This window comes from Engraulis encrasicolus, chromosome 4 (assembly GCF_034702125.1).
Source record: "Engraulis encrasicolus isolate BLACKSEA-1 chromosome 4, IST_EnEncr_1.0, whole genome shotgun sequence".
NCBI lineage: Eukaryota > Metazoa > Chordata > Actinopteri > Clupeiformes > Engraulidae > Engraulis > Engraulis encrasicolus.
Genome location: NC_085860.1, coordinates 29366661 through 29385681, shown reverse-complemented (window position 1 = coordinate 29385681; position 19021 = coordinate 29366661). Strand labels below are relative to the sequence as shown.

Below are 19021 nucleotides of genomic sequence, written 5' to 3'. Positions count from 1 at the left end.
GAAAATGAGGACTTCAGGCTCTTCTATTAGATGATTTACCTCTTAACTTAACCTTAACTTATCCTGAACTAGCTTTGTAGAGTAGGCCCCAGGTCCTACTAAAAACCCAGTTTCTCTCCATGTCCTATGGAAACTCATGACACTTGACAAACACCTCCACCTCTGCGTGAGCTTGAAATGAGACCCACCTGAATGACTCTGCCGTCACTGGTGCCCAGGCTGGCCACGGTGAGGTCCTGCAGTGGGTACACAGCGATGGAGGTGATGAGGACATTGTTGAACTGGCCGTTGAAGTAATCCAGCCGATCGATGGGCACCGTTATCTCCAGCCGATAGGCTCCTCCGTGGTCACATGACTCAGAGTCACCAGAGGAAGTCTGAAAACACATTAACAAAACTATTGATAATAAGGGGGGCGCTGTGGCACAGCGAGTCCGGCCGGGGTCATTTCCCAACCCTACCCCACCTCTCTCCACACTCACTTCCTGTCGCACCTTCACTGTCCTATCCGAAATAAAGGCCCAAAAAGCCCATAAAAATATGTTTTTAAAAAAAACCTATTGATAATAGGACGTCATGATCATCATCATTGTCAGTGTCATCATCGTCATCAACACTGTCATCATCATCACCACCACATGTTTCTATACAGCATTTTTTACATGGAGGAGGCAGCTCAAAGTGTTAAACAGAAAATTAAACATCCATCATCATTCAAACATTCATCAAAAAAAATTGCTTCATGAGTTCATCTTCTTCCTTTGCTGGTGATGTGGTATGCCACAGTATGCCACAGACAGAGCCCAAATCAAAGAAGTGTCATCATGACCACGTTGTACAACTGAGGCCTCAAATCAAGGCTCCTCAAGACAGACCACTAAACTCCTACTGTATGTGCAGAGGACGCAAACCAGTTTAGCATTTCCTATACAGAAGAAGATGTATAGTGCATTTGCTTTGACTTCTGACCAAGCAAAGTTTGGTTACTACAGCTGTGTTATGGGTGTGTGTGCCACAGTGACATACGACCACCTCAACCCTTAAGCAACCTTGAGTTACCAACCGTGCCAAATTTGTAAAACTAAATGACGTCCAGGGGCTCTCTGGTTGGGACAATCCCACACAAGGGTCGCGATCCAGCCATGAAAGCCCAATAGTCATCAATTATTAATGAAACTCTACTCCCACTCCATGACTAAAGCACAACGGGGTTAATCATTAAAAGGGGGGCCGTTCTTTACATTTTATAGGCGGTACAATGTTACGCTGTTGTGGTTGAGAGCCGGGCTCTCCCCCCCCCTCAAGACCAACCCAAGTGAAGTGTCACCCCTCTCAACCAACCCCCACCCTGAAAAGAAAAAAAAAACCTTGACTGATTCACGCTAGTTTAGGTTTGTGTAGGCTATGTGAGCTGGGGCAGAAGTTTCAGGACCTTGGTAACACAAGAAGAAGGCCTTTGTGAAGCAGGCCCCTAAAATTCCTCCCTCCACCATTGTGTTCATGATGAGCAACATGTGAGTCAGTGTGAGAGGCAAATAACATCAGTTCAGGGTATGCTCAAGAGGTCGCTTTGAAGCACGAACGAAAACAGGAGATAAAGAGAAAAAAATAACACAATTTCAGGGCACGTTGGAGAGAGAGAGAGAGAGAGAGACTGAGAGAGAGAGAGAGAGAGAGAGAGAGAGAGAGAGAGAGAGAGAGAGAGAGAGAGAGAGAGAGAGAGAGAGAGAGAGAGAGAGAGAGAGAGAGAGAGAGAGAGTGAACATGATTGCAAGTTTTGAAATATGAAAAGGTACCAAATAACCTAGTCCAGTGTCCAATTTTTTGCACTTGTACTGGTACAGTACATTACGCATGTTCTGATTCTGTGAAGCAAGACAGGAAGAGATAACAAGCGAGGCCAGCATTGGAGATATTCACACTTGGTTGAGCTTACAGAAAGGAGCGAGTGACTTACTCATGCGAGTGAAAAAAACTCATGTTAGGACACATGTAAGGACACAGAAGAGCCCTTTCATGCCCAATAAACAATAGAAGGACCCCAGAAGTAGGAGGAGGTGCATGTTTTTGTAAATCTTAGCAACTAGCTCGTAGATTACAGGGACTCTTTCCATTGACTCAGTAATTTTGGGTGTAGTGTACGTAGCTCATAATGACCTCAGTGTTTACACCGTTGTACAAGTACGCACATGTGGATGACTAGCCTGATATGGCCAACGTTAGGTGCAGACACAAGAGTATCAACCAGCTGTGCAATGGAGACCACGTCGTAAATCTCCTAATAGAAGGGCCTTTTATGGCTTTATCTTCCTTTCAAAACAAAGACATAAGGGCTCCTCTTCAGTGGAGGTTTACCTCTTGGCTTGAGAGAATCTTATCTGGCTCAGTCAACAAACAATCCATATAGTGGTTGGAATAATAACACCTGACATGAGATTCTTCATTCTTAATCTAAAATGCATAACTGAAATTCGGCCAGTAGATGCCTCAATGTTTTCTTTATGTGTAACTTAATGGTTCTCGTGATGTCTTTGTGTTTGACTTTCTATTTGAGATCTGCCTATTTTATTGTTTGTACACCAATGCCATAAACTGCTCATGGTAGTTTTGCACTTAACGTTGCACAATAAATTGACTGATTGATTTATGGTAATTGATCATCCAATTACCTTGAATACAGACTGTTGTGTACTGTAGTGGCTGTCCTCCCCATCACCGCTTGTGTGAGCGAACACACTAACTTAAGTGGTGAGTGAGACATTTGTAAAATAGAATGTGCATCAACCACACACGTTATTCTCAATGCTGACTGGGGTCGACATGCAGTTCCAACAGCTACTGTGATATTCAAAGCCATGCTCTACTACTGTTTGGCAGTATACTGTATAATACATATCTGTCATCTTAAAAAATAATAACATTTTCTAGCCATAAATTAAGGACCCGGACATTTTTGACAATCAAAAGTAATAAAAACACTGATGTTTTTAAAAAAAATATTATTGTTTGGCACGCTGTCAGTATAATAGCAGAGAAATGTGGCCTTGTGTGGAGGGCAGACGCCTTGGATGCATTAACACTGGATGCCAGGAGGGCCGCGAGGATTAGCCCAAACCCATCACGGAATTATATAGCCGTGTGGACGCTTAGCACAGCACTAGGGAAGCCAGCGACGTGCGGGGCCAAAACATTCCAGGCATCCTGAACTGCACGGTACCCGCATTCCCAAACACCACCGAGGGCTATGGTTTATGACTGACCCATTATTCACTGGTAATCCAACTAGTTAGTTACAGTAGAGTGTAGAGTCCTTCTTGTGGCAGAAGGAAAATATCTTTATTATTATCATCTTTATTGATATTCCAATATTGGAATTTTGAATTGCCTATCTTTTAATTATCGTTCAATGCAAAGGGCATTTGGTAGGCTATTTCATACTATCATTCCAACTGCGCTTGTGTATGAAACCCTCAGAAACAGGTTTACAACTCTGATTTTCTATCTGCCTTACTAGAATATCATACACTGCAAAAAATGACGTTGTTGGATCATTAAGAAGTTGAAACCACTTGACTTTCTTATGCATAGCCTTGCTGTCAACTTAATGGTGGTAAAACATGGAATGATCTACCCCGAGACAAAAATAACGTGTCTCACAAGTACCAGGGGAGTGGACTAGTGTTGTGAACCAGTGAATTCTGCAGAAGTTAAGAAGTTTTAATGTTAGTCCACAAGTGTAGACCAACCAACCAACAGCCAACCAGAACACAGCCATTTGGATTCCCCAAACCCCTACAGGACCTCTAGGCCTGACAACCTTGAAACTGCAAAATGACCAATTCATAGCAAGTATTATGTTTTTTGTTTGGGGCCCCAATGAAGGGTAGAATCCCTTCTGATTTTCCAATGATATACAGTAACAAGTAACAACGTATAGTGAGTCATTGTGATTTTCTGATCTGTTGGTACAGATGCACTTCTGGGTAAGAGAAGGTCTTCACAAGTATCTCATCAAAATGGCCAAGAGGTTCCATAGTGTCGTTAGTCATCTCCATAACATCGCACATGCAGGCAGGCACACAAGTACAGGCATACGCACGCATGCATGCAAACACACATGCACACGCACAAACACACACAGACACAGACACACACACAGACACACACACACACACACACACACACACACACAAGCTAAACCCTCAAACACATGGTTCTGTTGTGGCCTCACACAACATTGGACACAACAACATTCAGGTGTTTAAGCCCTTTTGAATGCAATTTTATGGTGCTACTTTGGGGTGGGAGTGGGGGGGTGGGTCACCCTTTGGGAAAGGTTTGCCTGCCTTTGGAGTTGCATGTTTGCATAAACGGCGTGCTCACACTGGAACATTTGATCCACTCAGCTTAGTAGTGTACAGAGCGGTACTAAGGCCTTCTCCTGCTCTGGGGTGCATTTCTCGAAAGCGTAGTTGTTAGCCCGTTAGCAACTTGGGTAGTTGCCAATGGGAAATTGCATTGAAAACAACAAAGTAGCTAATGAGGTTAGCAACTATGGTTTCGAGAAATGCACCCCATGCGCTGCTCTGCCCCCCTCGTCTGGGCTCGATTCTGGGCCCGGTTCCAGTTGGCACCTGCACCACTTTTGGCCCTGCTGAGCCTGAGACACTGAGGCTGAGAGACAGCTCAAGTAAGCCTGTGAGCTGCAGCAGCACTCACACAGCCACAGCCAGCCCTCTGTATGGAACACCTGGCTGCATGGTGATGTCAATAATGAAAACATGGCAGTAAACGCAAGTGGCCCAAAGAGAGAGCAGCACATGGATTGGTTTGGGTGCTGGACAACACCGGCGGGGAAGGAATCAAACGAAATCTTCAAAAGTCCACAACAGCAGTATCGTGCTGGAATGCATTTTCAATTTATTTATGTGATGTTTTTGGGCATGTGTGGGTTGAGCTCATCACTCTCAGCTCGATGCCAAAAAACATAAACTTTTGGATGAAAAAAAAATAAATGGGCGCTGTCCAACTTTGCATATGATGCAGATGATATGGGGTTTTTTACCTGCACCAGTGGTTCCAGTGTGTGACTCTAACAGTAGAGCCCCACTGCTAATGTGACTTGGACTTTTGAAGGTTTTGTTTGATTCCCCCCGGTGTTGTCCAGCACCCAAGCAAATCAATGTGCTCTCTTTGGGCCACTCATCACTCTCAGCTCGATGCCAAAAGCATCAACTTGGCATTTAAAAAAAAAAAAATGGGTGCTGTCCAACTTTGCATGTGATGCAGATGTTTTTTTGCTTTGTTTTTCACCTGCAGTAGAGCCCCACTGCTCCTGTGAACATGAGCAAATGCTGTGCTGAGATCATGATCTTTGTAATTTGCCTTCCCTTTACACACTGAGTAAGCACTACAGCCTCAAGGGCTTTACTTTTAAGTCTCAATCTGTCGTTTACCTCACGTAGAACTTACCAGAAGTCACCATGTATGTGGTAAACTTCAAAGGCTGCCCCCTCGACCCCTCTAACACAGTGTGAGTGAGTGGTGGACTGAGGAATATTTCTCCATAGGAATATTCAAAAAACCAAACACTTCCTACAGTACACACGCCTGTTATATTTTTCTGCTTTAGTGGTTGTTAACCTTATGGTTATTCAGTGGTGGTGAACTACGATATTCCACACAGGATGAAGACCACATTTGTGGTCGAAACATGTTGGCATTTTAATTTCGATTTTAAGTAGCCACATTTAATAAAGGCTTTTTAATATACCCCCTTCTTCCTGGTGCTATACTGTGATACTGAGTGCTTGGGACCTGCTGTTTCTCTGATTCCACACAGGTAACTGGGCCTCTGAGGAGATCTCACGTTAGATTACGTACAGTACAATCTAATAGTCAAATGATAAATTGCACAAACAAAATAGAAATAGAACGGAAGTAAATCAAGCACAAAACTTTTTTGCATTTTGTATTTCCTCCATTTCCCTTTGCTCTATCTCCATTTTAACACTTCCTCAAGCATAACTCTGCACTCTCCTTTCCATGTGTTTTTCTTTTTGTTGTGGCTATTTTTTTTTTATTGATATTTTTTGAAAGATTTATTTCACAAAGTGCATATTTATTTCTCTACTGTGCTGTGTCTATGCTGACTAGTCTACAAAGACATAATTTTCTTTTTGCTCTTTTCCCATTTCTATTGTTGACGTTCTGTATAAAAAGAAGGCAATCCGCACACTTCAGGTCTATTTTTGTGCAAAGAAGCTTTACTTGACTTGCAAGCTTTCGGTCCTTAGACCTTCATCAGGCAGAGTGCATATTGTTGACGTTCTGAAATAAACCAGAATGCAGCCGTAAACAAACACATTATATGCAACGCTGCAAAAGAAAATTTCATTCCGCATTCAAACTATGTAGCAAATGGCAAATTATTATTCTGTGTGTCAACAATTGTCAAAGGGATGTTTGTTTCACATGACAGAGGCCCCCAAGTAGTATATTCACTACGATAGTTATGTTACATTCCCCAAGTTAATTCAATTGCACCAAGACACAAAACAGACGTTTGCTACTACAAGATAATCAAGCCTTATGGCTAGTAGCTAACCCCATGACATTCACAAATGAAGCACTTATCCTTGTCTGAGCTGAGACTTCTATTCTTCACAGGAAATGAAAAACACCACAGAAAATCAAATTCTGCTGCATGGAACTCAACAGATTTGGTCAGCAAAAAAATAAAAAATAAATCTTGAACATTGAACTTTACTGTGTTGGCAGATTTGTCATCCCCTAAAAATCAGCAGATAAAGTACTTTTTCACAAGCAGTAAGTGGTGAAATATTGAAAGAAATATATTAAAGAGGTGATGCTCCCAATCAGGAGGGTTGGCTTGACATTGTGGCGGACTGTATCATTCCTCTCCAACAAACAATTGCGGCCATTCAGAGGCCCACTGCCAAACACCCAAATGAGACATTAAGAGTGATACATACAACTGTATAATTGTCTTCCGTTTGCACATATTTCATGTGTACAAAAAATGGGGACTGACGAGGGGGGCTTCCTTATCTGCGGTTGAAAAGTTTAAAAAGTTCAACAGTCCTGGATACACACACACACACACACACACACACACACACACACACACACACACACACACACACACACACACACACACACACACACACACACACACACACACACACACACACAACGGTACGTGCACAGCACACACTCCATGGCCTTGGCCCAAAGATGTAGTGTGACAAGTTTGCACAGCTATGTTTGCCTATACTCAGCCTCATATCAGCATGCTGAGAGGAAAGAGGACAGATGAAAGAATTTGACAAATAAAAGGGGGAAAAAATTGCTGCATACAGGAGCAAAAAAGCCAAGAAAGCGGGAAGGCAAGAAGCAAACAAATGAAATGCCTCTGGATGCAGGGCCGGTTCTAGTCAACTTAGTGCCCTAGGTACCCCCCCCCCCCTTCCTTTTTGTGCATTTAGAAATTGTCATCTGTAAACATACTGTAGCGCACAGCATACATATGATCGAACACAGGTAATCTACGTCGTGTCCATGCATAAGCATTATCATTGTGTAACTTGTAAATTGTTTGATATTCTAACTCTGTGGGACATTGAGGGCATTTCTGGCGCCCATAAGACATTTGGCGCCCTAGGCCAGTGGTTCCCAACCTTTTTCTTAAGGGACCCATGTTTTTACTATTGTAAGCTTTGGTGACCCAACCACGCGAGCGCCCGCACGAGACGGAGTCACAAGATGCCCTCCGTTTCCTGCGAAAACGCATTTTAGTTATTTTATTCCTCAATTTGTCTTTGGTCAAATATAGAATAAATGTTTAATGTAGCACTTACAATTTGTTGCGTCTATGCATTTATTAGTTAAATGCTTTGTCTTTTATTCAACATGGGCTATATATATATATTTAAAACGAAACCCCTTAAAATCAAGAGGGCTCCGCGACCCCCTGTGGATCTTTGGCGACCCATAAGGGGGGTCCCGACCCATAGGTTGGGAACCACTGCCCTAGGCGACTGCCTGGTGTGCCTATGCCTAGCACCGGCCCTGTCTGGATGGATGTGGCACAGGAGAGAGAGCACACAGGCAGGCGAGCAGGGGCACAGCACAGAGGCAAACACATCTTGCAACACATCTGGCATGAAGGAACATGCTGCCCAAACAAAGTAAGGATTCAAGAGAACATGTTATCGCAAACACACAAGCACCCACGTGTCCATGTGTTGTGTTGTGAGTGTGTGTGTCGGTGGGTAGGCTAGGCAGGTAGGTACTGTTCAGGCTGGTAGGTTGGGCAGCCAGCCTGGTGCCAGAGCAAATCCCCTCTTCACAACACACACGCACGCACACACACACACACATACAGAGAGAAACACACACACGCACGCATGCACACACACACACACACACACACACACACACACACACACACACACACACACAGAGGCGTACAAATGCACAAACACACACACACACACATACACACACACACAGAGAGTGAGAGAGGGAGAGAGAGAGAGAGAGAGAGAGAGAGAGAGAGAGAGAGAGAGAGAGAGAGAGAGAGAGAGAGAGAGTGAGAGTGAGAGAGAGAGACACACACACACACACCAAACAAAAACCTGGAGCACTCCAGCAAAAACACAAGCAGCTGTGCACATCTATTAGGCAGGGTGGAGATTGAGAAAGTGAAAAACAAAAAAACAAAAACATCCCCTGCACCATGTTTTCTTTCTGCCTGCTGTGCACTTCACCGCTCATGCTTTCACTAATTAGTGGCTCTGCCAGGCTTATGATCTGTGCACGCATGGGATCAGATGGATCACACAAAAAGGGTTGGACAGGTTAGGTAAAATAACCTGTGTGTGTGTGTGTGTGTGTGTGTGTGTGTGTGTGTGTGTGTGTGTGTGTGTGTGTGTGTGTGTGTGTGTGTGTGTGTGTGTGTGTGTGTGTGTGTGTGTGTGTGTGTGTGTGTGTGTGTGTGTGTGTGTGTGTGTGTGTGTGTGTGTGTGTGTGTGTGTGTGTTTATGTTCTCTTGCTGGGATGTGCACACACATCCACCCTTAGCAATAATATTCCTTCTTCTGACGGCTGTTCCGTCTGATCAGCTGGTAAAGTTTCAGTGTTTAGGTTTTGGGTGATGGGAAGGAAGTGGGGTTGTTCACAAACAACAATGTTGTGCACCATTTCAAATTGTCTTCGCCTGTTATGGCTCCAGATAAGATCACGGTCCTTTAATGTTGGCCACAGTATTTCCTCTATTCATATTCAACTCAACTTAGGATCTGCAATCTATCCCAGTAATATATATATATATATATCAGTAACCCTCCACAGACTGAGACTTGGCACCCCTTTGGCACAACTTCAGCACCCTCCTGAAAGGTGAAGTATGTGGCCCCTGAACCAAAATGAGTTAAACACCCTTGCTGTTCTAAATAATTTCAGTGTCTTTTACTGTGTGTTGACCATAGTATTTCATATTCAACTCAACATCTAGTAGTTTATAGCAATCTACCCAAGAGGCCTTCAATCTTTCAATTGTATCAGTAATCTTCCACAGATTGAGACTTAACGTGAGACTCATTTTCATTTTCACACGGGTAGTAATGTGAAATAGCCATGGTCCTTGACAATGTCTATACACAGTTTTATCATCACCTTAATCTCTTCAGCAGCACACCTTTCCAAAAGGTACTGTATAGCCAAATCTCATTGTGAGCCACTGAAACTGTGATTGACTTCTCAAACAAAAGCAGAGAGCTCCGCTTGGGGCATTTCAAACCAGTTGGCTTTGTGACTAAGCCTGATAAAGTTAACTCAAGAGTGAGTCGTGAACTGTGTAAAGTCATGAATCATCTGACTGTAGTCTTGTAGCAGAACAAAGCCACATACAGCAGGGCTGTCTCTTTCTCAGGTGAATGACTACACCTGCTTCACCTTGCTGTTTGATCATATCATTCACTCTCTTTTAATTAAAATTAATTAATTAATAATTAATTAATTAATTCTGGCATTCTGTTCGACTGGTAGAACAATGCGTACTATGAGGTAAACAGAAGCCACTGACTTTGTTTGCAGTTTGTGAGGCTTTATCTGCGACCTCATCAAAATATTGTTTATCTACATAGGCTACCTGCTGTGCCTGTTTCCATACAGACTAGATGGGGCTAAAATAGCAATATGAAGTAGTAGAGAACTGTATAGTTTGCCATGTATGCCGTTGCATTGTTATGGAGCAGTACAGTCCTGTAACCCCTTAGCGTAGAGCCTCCTTTACAACCTCATTGGCACCAAAATTGTAATGACCAAGTCTTAATCAGTTACTTAAGACTCTCTGCATTGTCATAGCAATGTTGTTTTGATGCAGTTGACTGTTCTCAACAAAGGGTGAATAGGCCCGTCAACGGGCCTATCTGCAGTAAGAGACTACTCCTGTAGTAAGTAAAAATAAAAACTCTTTGGAAAACTTGGAGCAATGTCAACACCCCATTGGTACACAAGCAGCAGCTCTGCAGACCAGACAGACTGGCGAGTGCAGATATTTGGCCGTTACTACTCAGCTTATCTCTTTTACAGCTATGGCCACCCAATAAAACATGACATCATGAAAACGTGACTCTAAAAACATTGTTATCAGTCAAAATTTTGCAGATTTAAACATCTAAAAGCTGAAATCCAACGTATGTGACCCCTAGTGTCAAATTGCTCTGACCACAGTAAAACTGCAGTGCTAATTATTCAAACTATTTTAGTGTTTTTTTTAATTAACACGACAAATATGCTCTAAAACACTGTCGAATTCAACTCTGTAAGTGCTAATTCAAGGAGTTGTATTACAGTTTTTCTCGATTGCTTACACACAATTTCTGGTACTTCACACACAATTCTGGAAACATCTCAGCCATTTCCCAACCCCCCTAACCAATGTCACTGAACAATAAACACAATTCCTTCTTTACACTCACATTTCAGTTTTAAAACACACTTATTTCAAAACACTACACACAATTCTCTGGATAAGACACAATTTTCATGAAGAAAATTCCTGGTTGTCGCATGAAACACAGTGTCAATCAAAATACTACAATCAACTGCCATACTATGTTCACTTCCTCATCACATGGGCAAACTCTCTTCATATCTGTTTACAATCTGAAATCATCACCCCATAAGGACACACATTGCATGTGATATTGATGAAACCACAAGTGCAGTGAAAACACATATTTGTTTAGTTTTAAGAGAAATTAGTTTTACCCTGTGCCCAACAGTGTTTTAATGGCTCTAAAAATCTTTATTGTAGTGACTGTCTGTGTGTGTCATTTGACGACAAAATTAACTTTTTAGAAGACAGTACATCATTTTGAGACAAGACTTTTTCAGGGGTAGTGAGGGGTTTTGCCCGTTGTGTGTGAATTTGGGGGATTTGTGTGTAGAGTTTTGAGAATTCGAGAACTGATTCTGAAAATTGTGTGAAAGCAATCGAGAAAAACTGTAACACCTGACCGAATGGGACCATATTCTCAAAACAGTGTTGAGTGAACAACACAACACAGCCTTTTTTTTTACAGAGCAGGACTTGGCGGCTGTTTTCAGGGTCTTGGAGGTAGGATGCAACAGGTGTGCCATAGGGAGAGGAGGGTAAATGAATAATAGGAGATGGGGGAAAAGAGAAGTCATCTGCACCTGGATACCAGATGTCCACACACTCCTAAAAGTCTAATATTTATACACACACACGCACACGCAGACACGCAGACGCACTGACACCAACAGACCAACACATGCTAGCACACACACACACAAACACACACACACACACAAACACACACACACACACACACACACACACACACACACACACACACACACACACACACACACACCACCACCACCACCACACGCTAACGTGCACACAAACACATGTACACGCACACGCACATGCACACGCACATACACACACACACAACAGTGACCTTGTGTCCTTAAACACCTATAGGATAATTATAGGTTTGCCCCTGCACAGAAAAACAGGGGAAAATAGTGCAGCTATGTCTGGGACTGAACACGGAACTGAACATGGCTGCACCATGAATTAGAGTGAATAAGAATAGTAAGATATCCCCCTTATCAATAATAACATTGCTGAATAGCTACATTTTAAGTGAAAAAAAGTGTTGTTACTCTGTATCTTCCACAGACATAATATGCAACCTGGATACAGTGGCTGTGGTACCATATGTTAACTACCACCCAATAACCCTGTGTGCAATTAATGCAGGTGATGTCACTAACAATCTAATTTACCCATAGTTTAGGAGTTGTGCAGAAGTCAGATAATTTAGTGCAGTGATGGGTAACCTGTATTCACAAGCTACAGTAAGTTATATAGCCCCATATTCCACATGACCAGGTTTTCCCTGTCCAATTCAACCAGGTTACTGCCATAATTGAACAAGTAAACCCAAATCATTTGAAATATTTGTCACTGTATTGTAGACTTCTGAAAACAGGCTGCCCATCAGTGATTTAGTGGATGCCTGGGGAAAATGAGTTTTGAAATGTAGCTTCTTGTCATTCTTTACTTGAGAACAACACGCCTTGACCTCTAGAAAAAAAAAAACAAGGCCATGCATTCATTTACATTGGATTTATCCTTTAAACCCAAGAATAGCAGCCTCCAAAAAGGGTTAAAAAAGTGTTAGTTTGAAAATCAAGGACTGGCGGGTCAGGCTGCAATTAACTTGGGGAAAGCATGTCGTTTTACAAGGCACTTCCGAATTCTGACTGTGCGTCCTCAAAGCGTGTGTATAATTCTACCCACAGGGCTGCACAAGAGCAGTGTGTGTTGTGAAGCCTACAGGGCCGTAGGCCTTACAGTATGTGTTTCTTGCTCTTTGTTTCCTGGTGCCTCTGGGTAGCCAAGAGACTTGTGGTTCTTGTCTCCTGGAAGCTGCCAAGAAAGCATAGCCCACAGCTACAAACAAGGATGAGCATGTATTTTGAAATTCAAAGGACCAGATACCAAAGTTATAAATGTAGCAAAGAATACAATGTACGTTAAATAACGAAGTCTCATGAATTGTATCAAAACAAAACACTATACTTTCAATACATTAAAAAGTGTAAATTCTCAAGCAACAAATGCAAGTTTATGTTTAACGTCATCGCATTTAGCCACACTGAACACTCTGATTGGCTGCTGATTGGAATTAAAGTTATTCGGAATCAATCTTTATTCCAAATTAGGTGGGTGGTTTATTCCGTCATTCCGTACGTTATTCCACTATCATGTATATGTAAATTGTACTTTAAAACTAGAAATGTACTCAGAGAGTGCAGACCTCTGCCAAGGAAGCTGTTTGATAGAATATTTGACTATGTAACACTCTTTCTCCCTTCTTTTTGTGGAGTTAGAAACTGGAATGTCAAAATTCGCCCTGGCCCACAATTCAATTTGCGGTCACTAGGGGCGTTAAGATTTGTAGGCTAGCAATGGTGAAAAATCAGGTTCCAGATCGTGATCTAGATCAGTGTTTCCAAACCAGGGGTACATGTACCACTAGGGGTACGCAAGCACACTGCTGGGGGTACATGGAAAAATTAAAAAAGTATGGAGCATAGTCACATTGGGATATAGAGCATGAGTGAGGGGGTACTCATGGAATGAAAGAAAGGCTAAGGGGGTACGCAAGACAAAAAAGGTTGGGAAACGATGATCTAGATCACCACCAAAATGTAATCACTTGTTCCTTTGGTAATTTCCAAAGGTACATCCACATCCGTTTATAACTTAAATGAATAAAATACTCTGTTATAAGATATGTAAAATCTTGTATATATTATGTGTGGATATTTTAGAAAGCATTAATAAAACTTAGTTAATGATAAAAACATGTGATAATGTTTCGTTCATCATTAGTAAATTATTTTCTAAGTCTTTACTAAGCAGACATTATTATAAAGTGTTACCACTTTTTTGAGTTATCTTTCTGATAGACAAACAGACAAACAGACAGACAGACAGACAAACCAATGCGACCGAAAACATAACCTCTTTGGCGGAGAAAACAATTCCAGTCATTCCACACATGCTTGTTGTTACGTGATGACACAAGAGGCAACTACGAAAACCCAGCGTGTGCATCCTCTGTCCAATCGAAATTAATTCAGATCCCCAAACGTTTATTCGGAATCAAATGAAAGTTTTTCAAGGACAATCGATGGAAAATGATTCTTAAATAAATTAAAAACATTATGTAAACATGGCCACTGTGACTTGTTTTTCCCTTTCCCTCCTTATTATTAGGATTATTGTTATGTACCAATAACATAATTTACCAAATAGAGTGCTATATGCACCATTTTTTCAAACACAGCCAAACACCAAAAATGTATTTTGAACCAGGCTTTAGGCCAATTTCATTCATGCCATTAATTGGACTTCAAAACACATTGGGGTCTTTGGTAATAACGTACAGACTGTCCCCATTCCCCTGTGGAGGCCCATGGTACTGCAACAGCAAAACAACAAGTTTTGGCTTCACCGTCTGGTCTTGAACTAGCCTGGTTTTAGCCTGGTGCCCTCGTATTAAACTTAATTTCATTAGCACAGAGGGTCTGGAATGGCCGATTGAGAAACGATTATGGGTGGAGAGGGTAAACACTGTTGAAATTTGAAATGAGCATCTTATTTTACAACATCACTGACATTCTGTCATGTCATTGAAAAATGACTATTAGTGGGAGGGGGGAACTCCTTTTAAGTTTGAAATGAGCCCACGCCTCCCTCATCCCTCCCCTGTTTGCTGATTAGCTGAGCGTTTGGTACCAAGACCAAACCTCTCCCACAACACCGGTCCAGGTGTAACGTCTGGAAAGGCCAGGCTAGCCTTAAACATCGCCAAGTAAGTGAGAGCATGATGCCTGGTGAACTCACTGATTGAGAATAATAATGCCCTACATCAATACTGATTGATTGATTGATTGATTGATTGATTGATTGATTGATTGATTGATTGATTGATTGGTTGATTGATTGATTAATTGGTTGATTGGTTAATTGATTGATTGGTTGAATGGCTGACTTACCGCATTGTAATACTGCTCTTGGTCAGAGCCGGTGAAGTGATAGAGCTGCCTGGTGTAGCGCTTGTTCTGGATGTAATCCCTGAAAAAGACGTTAATGGTGCTCAGGCCAATGACACAGATGGCAGAGCTGTTGGTGGGCTCGGGCGAGTTTGGTTTGCTCCGGGCAAAAGCGGCGTAGAGCACGTCCTCGCCTTCCTTGATGTTGGGCTGGAGGTTGCGGCCTGCCTTGGAGACGTAGGCCGCCTGCAGGACGTTGAACTCTGTGCTGCCCGAGCTCCTCCTCCGTCGCTTTTCGGGGAGGATGCAGTTGAAGGGGATCTCGACGTACCTCCGCAGCTCCGAGTCTGACAGGCACATGCGGGCAATGCGCGTGTGATAGGTGTCCGAGTCCTTGCTCTTTTTCTGCACGGTGAGGAAGTAGGCGTGGGGACCACTCTGGAAGGCATAGACGTAATGCAGATGGTAGCCGCTGTCACGCAGGCCCGGCATCAAGTCCATGTAGGACTGCTCGGAGAAGAAGCGGAAGCCATCTTGCGTCTCCTTCATCTGTCGCACCGAGATTGTGTGGTAGAGCGGGGTTGGTGGAGAGTGGCTGCTGGAGGGGGGCGTGTGGGGGGTCAGCACAGAAGCTGGAGCCAGACTGACACCACTGCCAACACCACCAACACCACCGCCGCCACGCTCTGAGTTGCCCACAAAGAATCTGACCACGCCGCCAGTCTCGTTGCTGAGCAGCTGGGTGCCCGCGGGGCCCGCCACACAGTCGGGGCACCCATGGCGACCCCAGTCACCGCTGGGTGAATGCATCCACCTGACCTGCTCACCCAGTGCCCCCTCCGCCACGTCGTGGCTCTGGCAGAGCCCTCGGCCGGCTGAGGGGCAGATAAAAAGCTCGTCGTCATAGTAGGTCTCAATCACCAGGGCCGAGCTTTTGTCCTCTTTGCCACTGGTGGTTTTGGGTTTGTAGCCTGGGCACGAGGCGCAGATTGGCTCTTGTCCTACTTTGTACTCCGACGTCTTATTAAGGTCCTGAGACAAAGAGAAAAGTGTATCAGCAGCGGAGACATAGACCCTTTCATGAAAGACGATGATGTCCTGTATATTGGCATCAGACTGGAAGTGTGGGAGGTCATAGGTCACTGTGGAGTTGAACTCGCCACTATCACTTGGTTCATCGCAGTAGTATTGGGCGTCCAAGTACAGTGCCCACAGAATGGTCAGGGTGCATGGTAACGTAATCTTTGAAAAGACCATTTTGCCCCTAAACAAAAGGAGTAAGAAAAGAGGTGTTAAAAACATACTAACAGATGATGATGAACAATTATTTATACTGTGGCTTTTTTATGCATATTTATTCCTGAGTGCAATATCCAATTATTAAAATACAGAAACGGTTTCTTATAACCAATAAAACCTTTTGAAACTTGTGTGGTAAAAGTAAACAAATGCGTCTCTCTGTGAATGTATGCAATTCACTGCGTTAGGTGGAAGGGTTAAAATAGCCTATCAAATAGGCTAATTCCAGCATATGAAAGCTCCTCCGAACTTTCAAATCGTTTTTAAACTGTAGCCTACACTGTATTCCAAAAAAAAAATACTGCAGGACTGTAACTCGCAAAAATAAGTGATTGAAATAGTCTGAAACAAAGCTTCAGGGCTCTTCATCTACCATGCCCGCCAATATGTTATAACAGGTGAATAACCAACAGAGCATAGGCTACGGAGAATTTCGCCTTTTGTCTGAGACTAGACTAGACTAATATAATAAAAGTGACACCCAGCGTATTAGCCTACCTACAGTGATGGAATGAAGTCTGCTTTCGAACATCACAACAGATCTGATTAAATCTATGTTACCCTTTTAAAGTTTATAACAGTGACACAACCACAACTTTGCTCAACTTGAAGAAATTAGTTCAAGAGGTTTCAGAAAAGTTGCCCGCACTTACCTTTTCAGAAGTTATTCACATTATGTGCATTCCACAGCATGCTTCGCGTGAAGGTGTCAAGAGTGTGTTGAACATGATCATCCAGAAACGTTGTCAGAAACTTGGGCTTCACAGTTCGCCACTTTCAGTCCTCTGGAATTCGTCTCACAGGATGCGAAGTTTTATGACTCACTGCCTGGGCAACTGTGACGACTGACTCACTTCGTTTAACCCAGCATGTATTTCTTTCCTCTTGCCGTAGGATGTGCGCGCTGAGTGCTTTCCGTATGGGGCAGCAAAGGTAGAGCGGCGCGCGCGCGGAGAGTGGCATGCTCTGCCTTTGGTCAGATCACGTCACGAGCGATGGGGTTGATGAGCTTAATCGATCTGACTTGTCAGTCAGTAACCCATCTTCAGTGGCAGTGCTTTATGTTAGCTCCGTCCATTTCGGAAGAGACAACGCCAGCATTTCCAGTTGGATGTGTGGTTAAAATCTTGTCACTGTCAGGCTATGCGGCTCTCCTAAAGTCGGCAACGTTGTTGCGTTTTAAAACAAATACATTTAAGATACTGCCATTAAATGCTGCTTGAATTTGATTACCAGAGGCATGGCGTGGTGTACTTGAAACCCCCGGTCTGAATTTCTCTTTCTTTCTTTTCTTTTCTTTCTTTATATTAAAAAAACAGGCCTATTCAGCCAGTCTGACAATCTGTGACAGCCAAGACGCAAGAATTATTTCTTTGCACAATATCTGTTCAGCTATAAACCATTTCGTCTTTCAACTTCACTCAGAAGTATGTACTGCTGCTCTCAAACTGTGACAGTGTTTTCATCAAGTTCCACCTGTGAACACTGGCTGCTGTGAGTACCATACGCCACCAAGTGGTGGCCAGTAGGCCCAAAACACTCCTCATTCATCCAACTGGAGCCCAAACAATGAAACTGCCATCCGACCAGACAGACATTCTGTCCTCAAGGCAACAATGAGCTGCTAGAGCCTTTAGCTGAACCAATCTTAGATGCACCAAAAGATCATCACTAAGTACATAATTTGTGAAGTAGCCTAGTCTGGTCTGAAAGAAATGACCTATTGCCTATTTAGAACTGTACACCCGTTAAGAGATGTTCACAAAGCACTGGGGCTATTTTAAAGTGCTGACCCTTCTACAGAATGACATGATTTATGTTTTAGTCGGTAGAGGATTCCTGCTGTTCATTTAGTAAATGCACTTTTCGTTGTGTTGTTATTAGCACAACACTGATTTTATTGCAAAATCAATAGCGATTCTGGCTGACAAGATGTAGGCAAACAATTAGGACTAATACAATTTACATGGTGACACTGGGGCCAGAAGAATCAAATCACAAGGGCTGACAAGAACAAAGACTGAGGGTCAGGGAGTATTGGCTGATGTGTGTTGCTATTGAAGGGCCAAGAATGATCCTTTCAGTTTCCTTTTTTTAAAGTATTTTTTGGGGGGCTTTTTGACCTCTATTATTAACCCATTGTGTCCTGGAGCGACATATACGCTGCATTCAGGTGCGTGAGATTTGAGCTGCTTTATTACAATTGTGGGTATGTCAGAGCCAGATGAACACATTCTAGTGCAAAATGAAGACTCCAGCTTTTACATGCAACTTATTTCATGTTTTTATGTGCTTCGGAGGCTGAGATATCTAGGATTTAATAGGGGTAGGGCACATCTTCCCAAAAAGGGCTTAGGCTAAAATGGGTTAAAGGACAGTATGAGAGGAAACGATTGGGAGAGAGAGACGGGGCAAGGCCAGGAAATGACCAGAAACGTGGTCCCTGTGGGCATGGAAACCCAAATGTGGGGGGAATCCTTTGTGTTTCCAACAGTCAGAAACCCCATACATGCATTGGGTTGACACAACTCCACAGATGGCACTTGTTTCAGTGTCTGGAGTGAACGATGTGTTTAGTTTCATTCAGGTAAGT

The 19021-nt window shown here is 43.0% G+C and overlaps 1 protein-coding gene across 2 annotated transcripts in view; it reads right to left on the bottom strand.

Moving 5' to 3' along the window:
- met (MET proto-oncogene, receptor tyrosine kinase) overlaps positions 1-17587 on the bottom strand; it is a 51052-nt gene extending 33465 nt beyond the window's left edge. For both annotated transcript variants that reach the window (XM_063197111.1, XM_063197112.1), the window contains exons 1-3: positions 17082-17587; positions 15133-16393; positions 189-377 (exon numbers count right to left, since the gene is read on the bottom strand). In XM_063197111.1, the coding sequence (XP_063053181.1) occupies positions 189-377; positions 15133-16386 (1443 nt within the window). In that variant the 5' untranslated portion in view covers positions 16387-16393; positions 17082-17587. The remainder of the gene's footprint in view (positions 1-188; positions 378-15132; positions 16394-17081) is intronic.
- Between the last annotated feature and the right edge of the window lie 1434 nt (positions 17588-19021).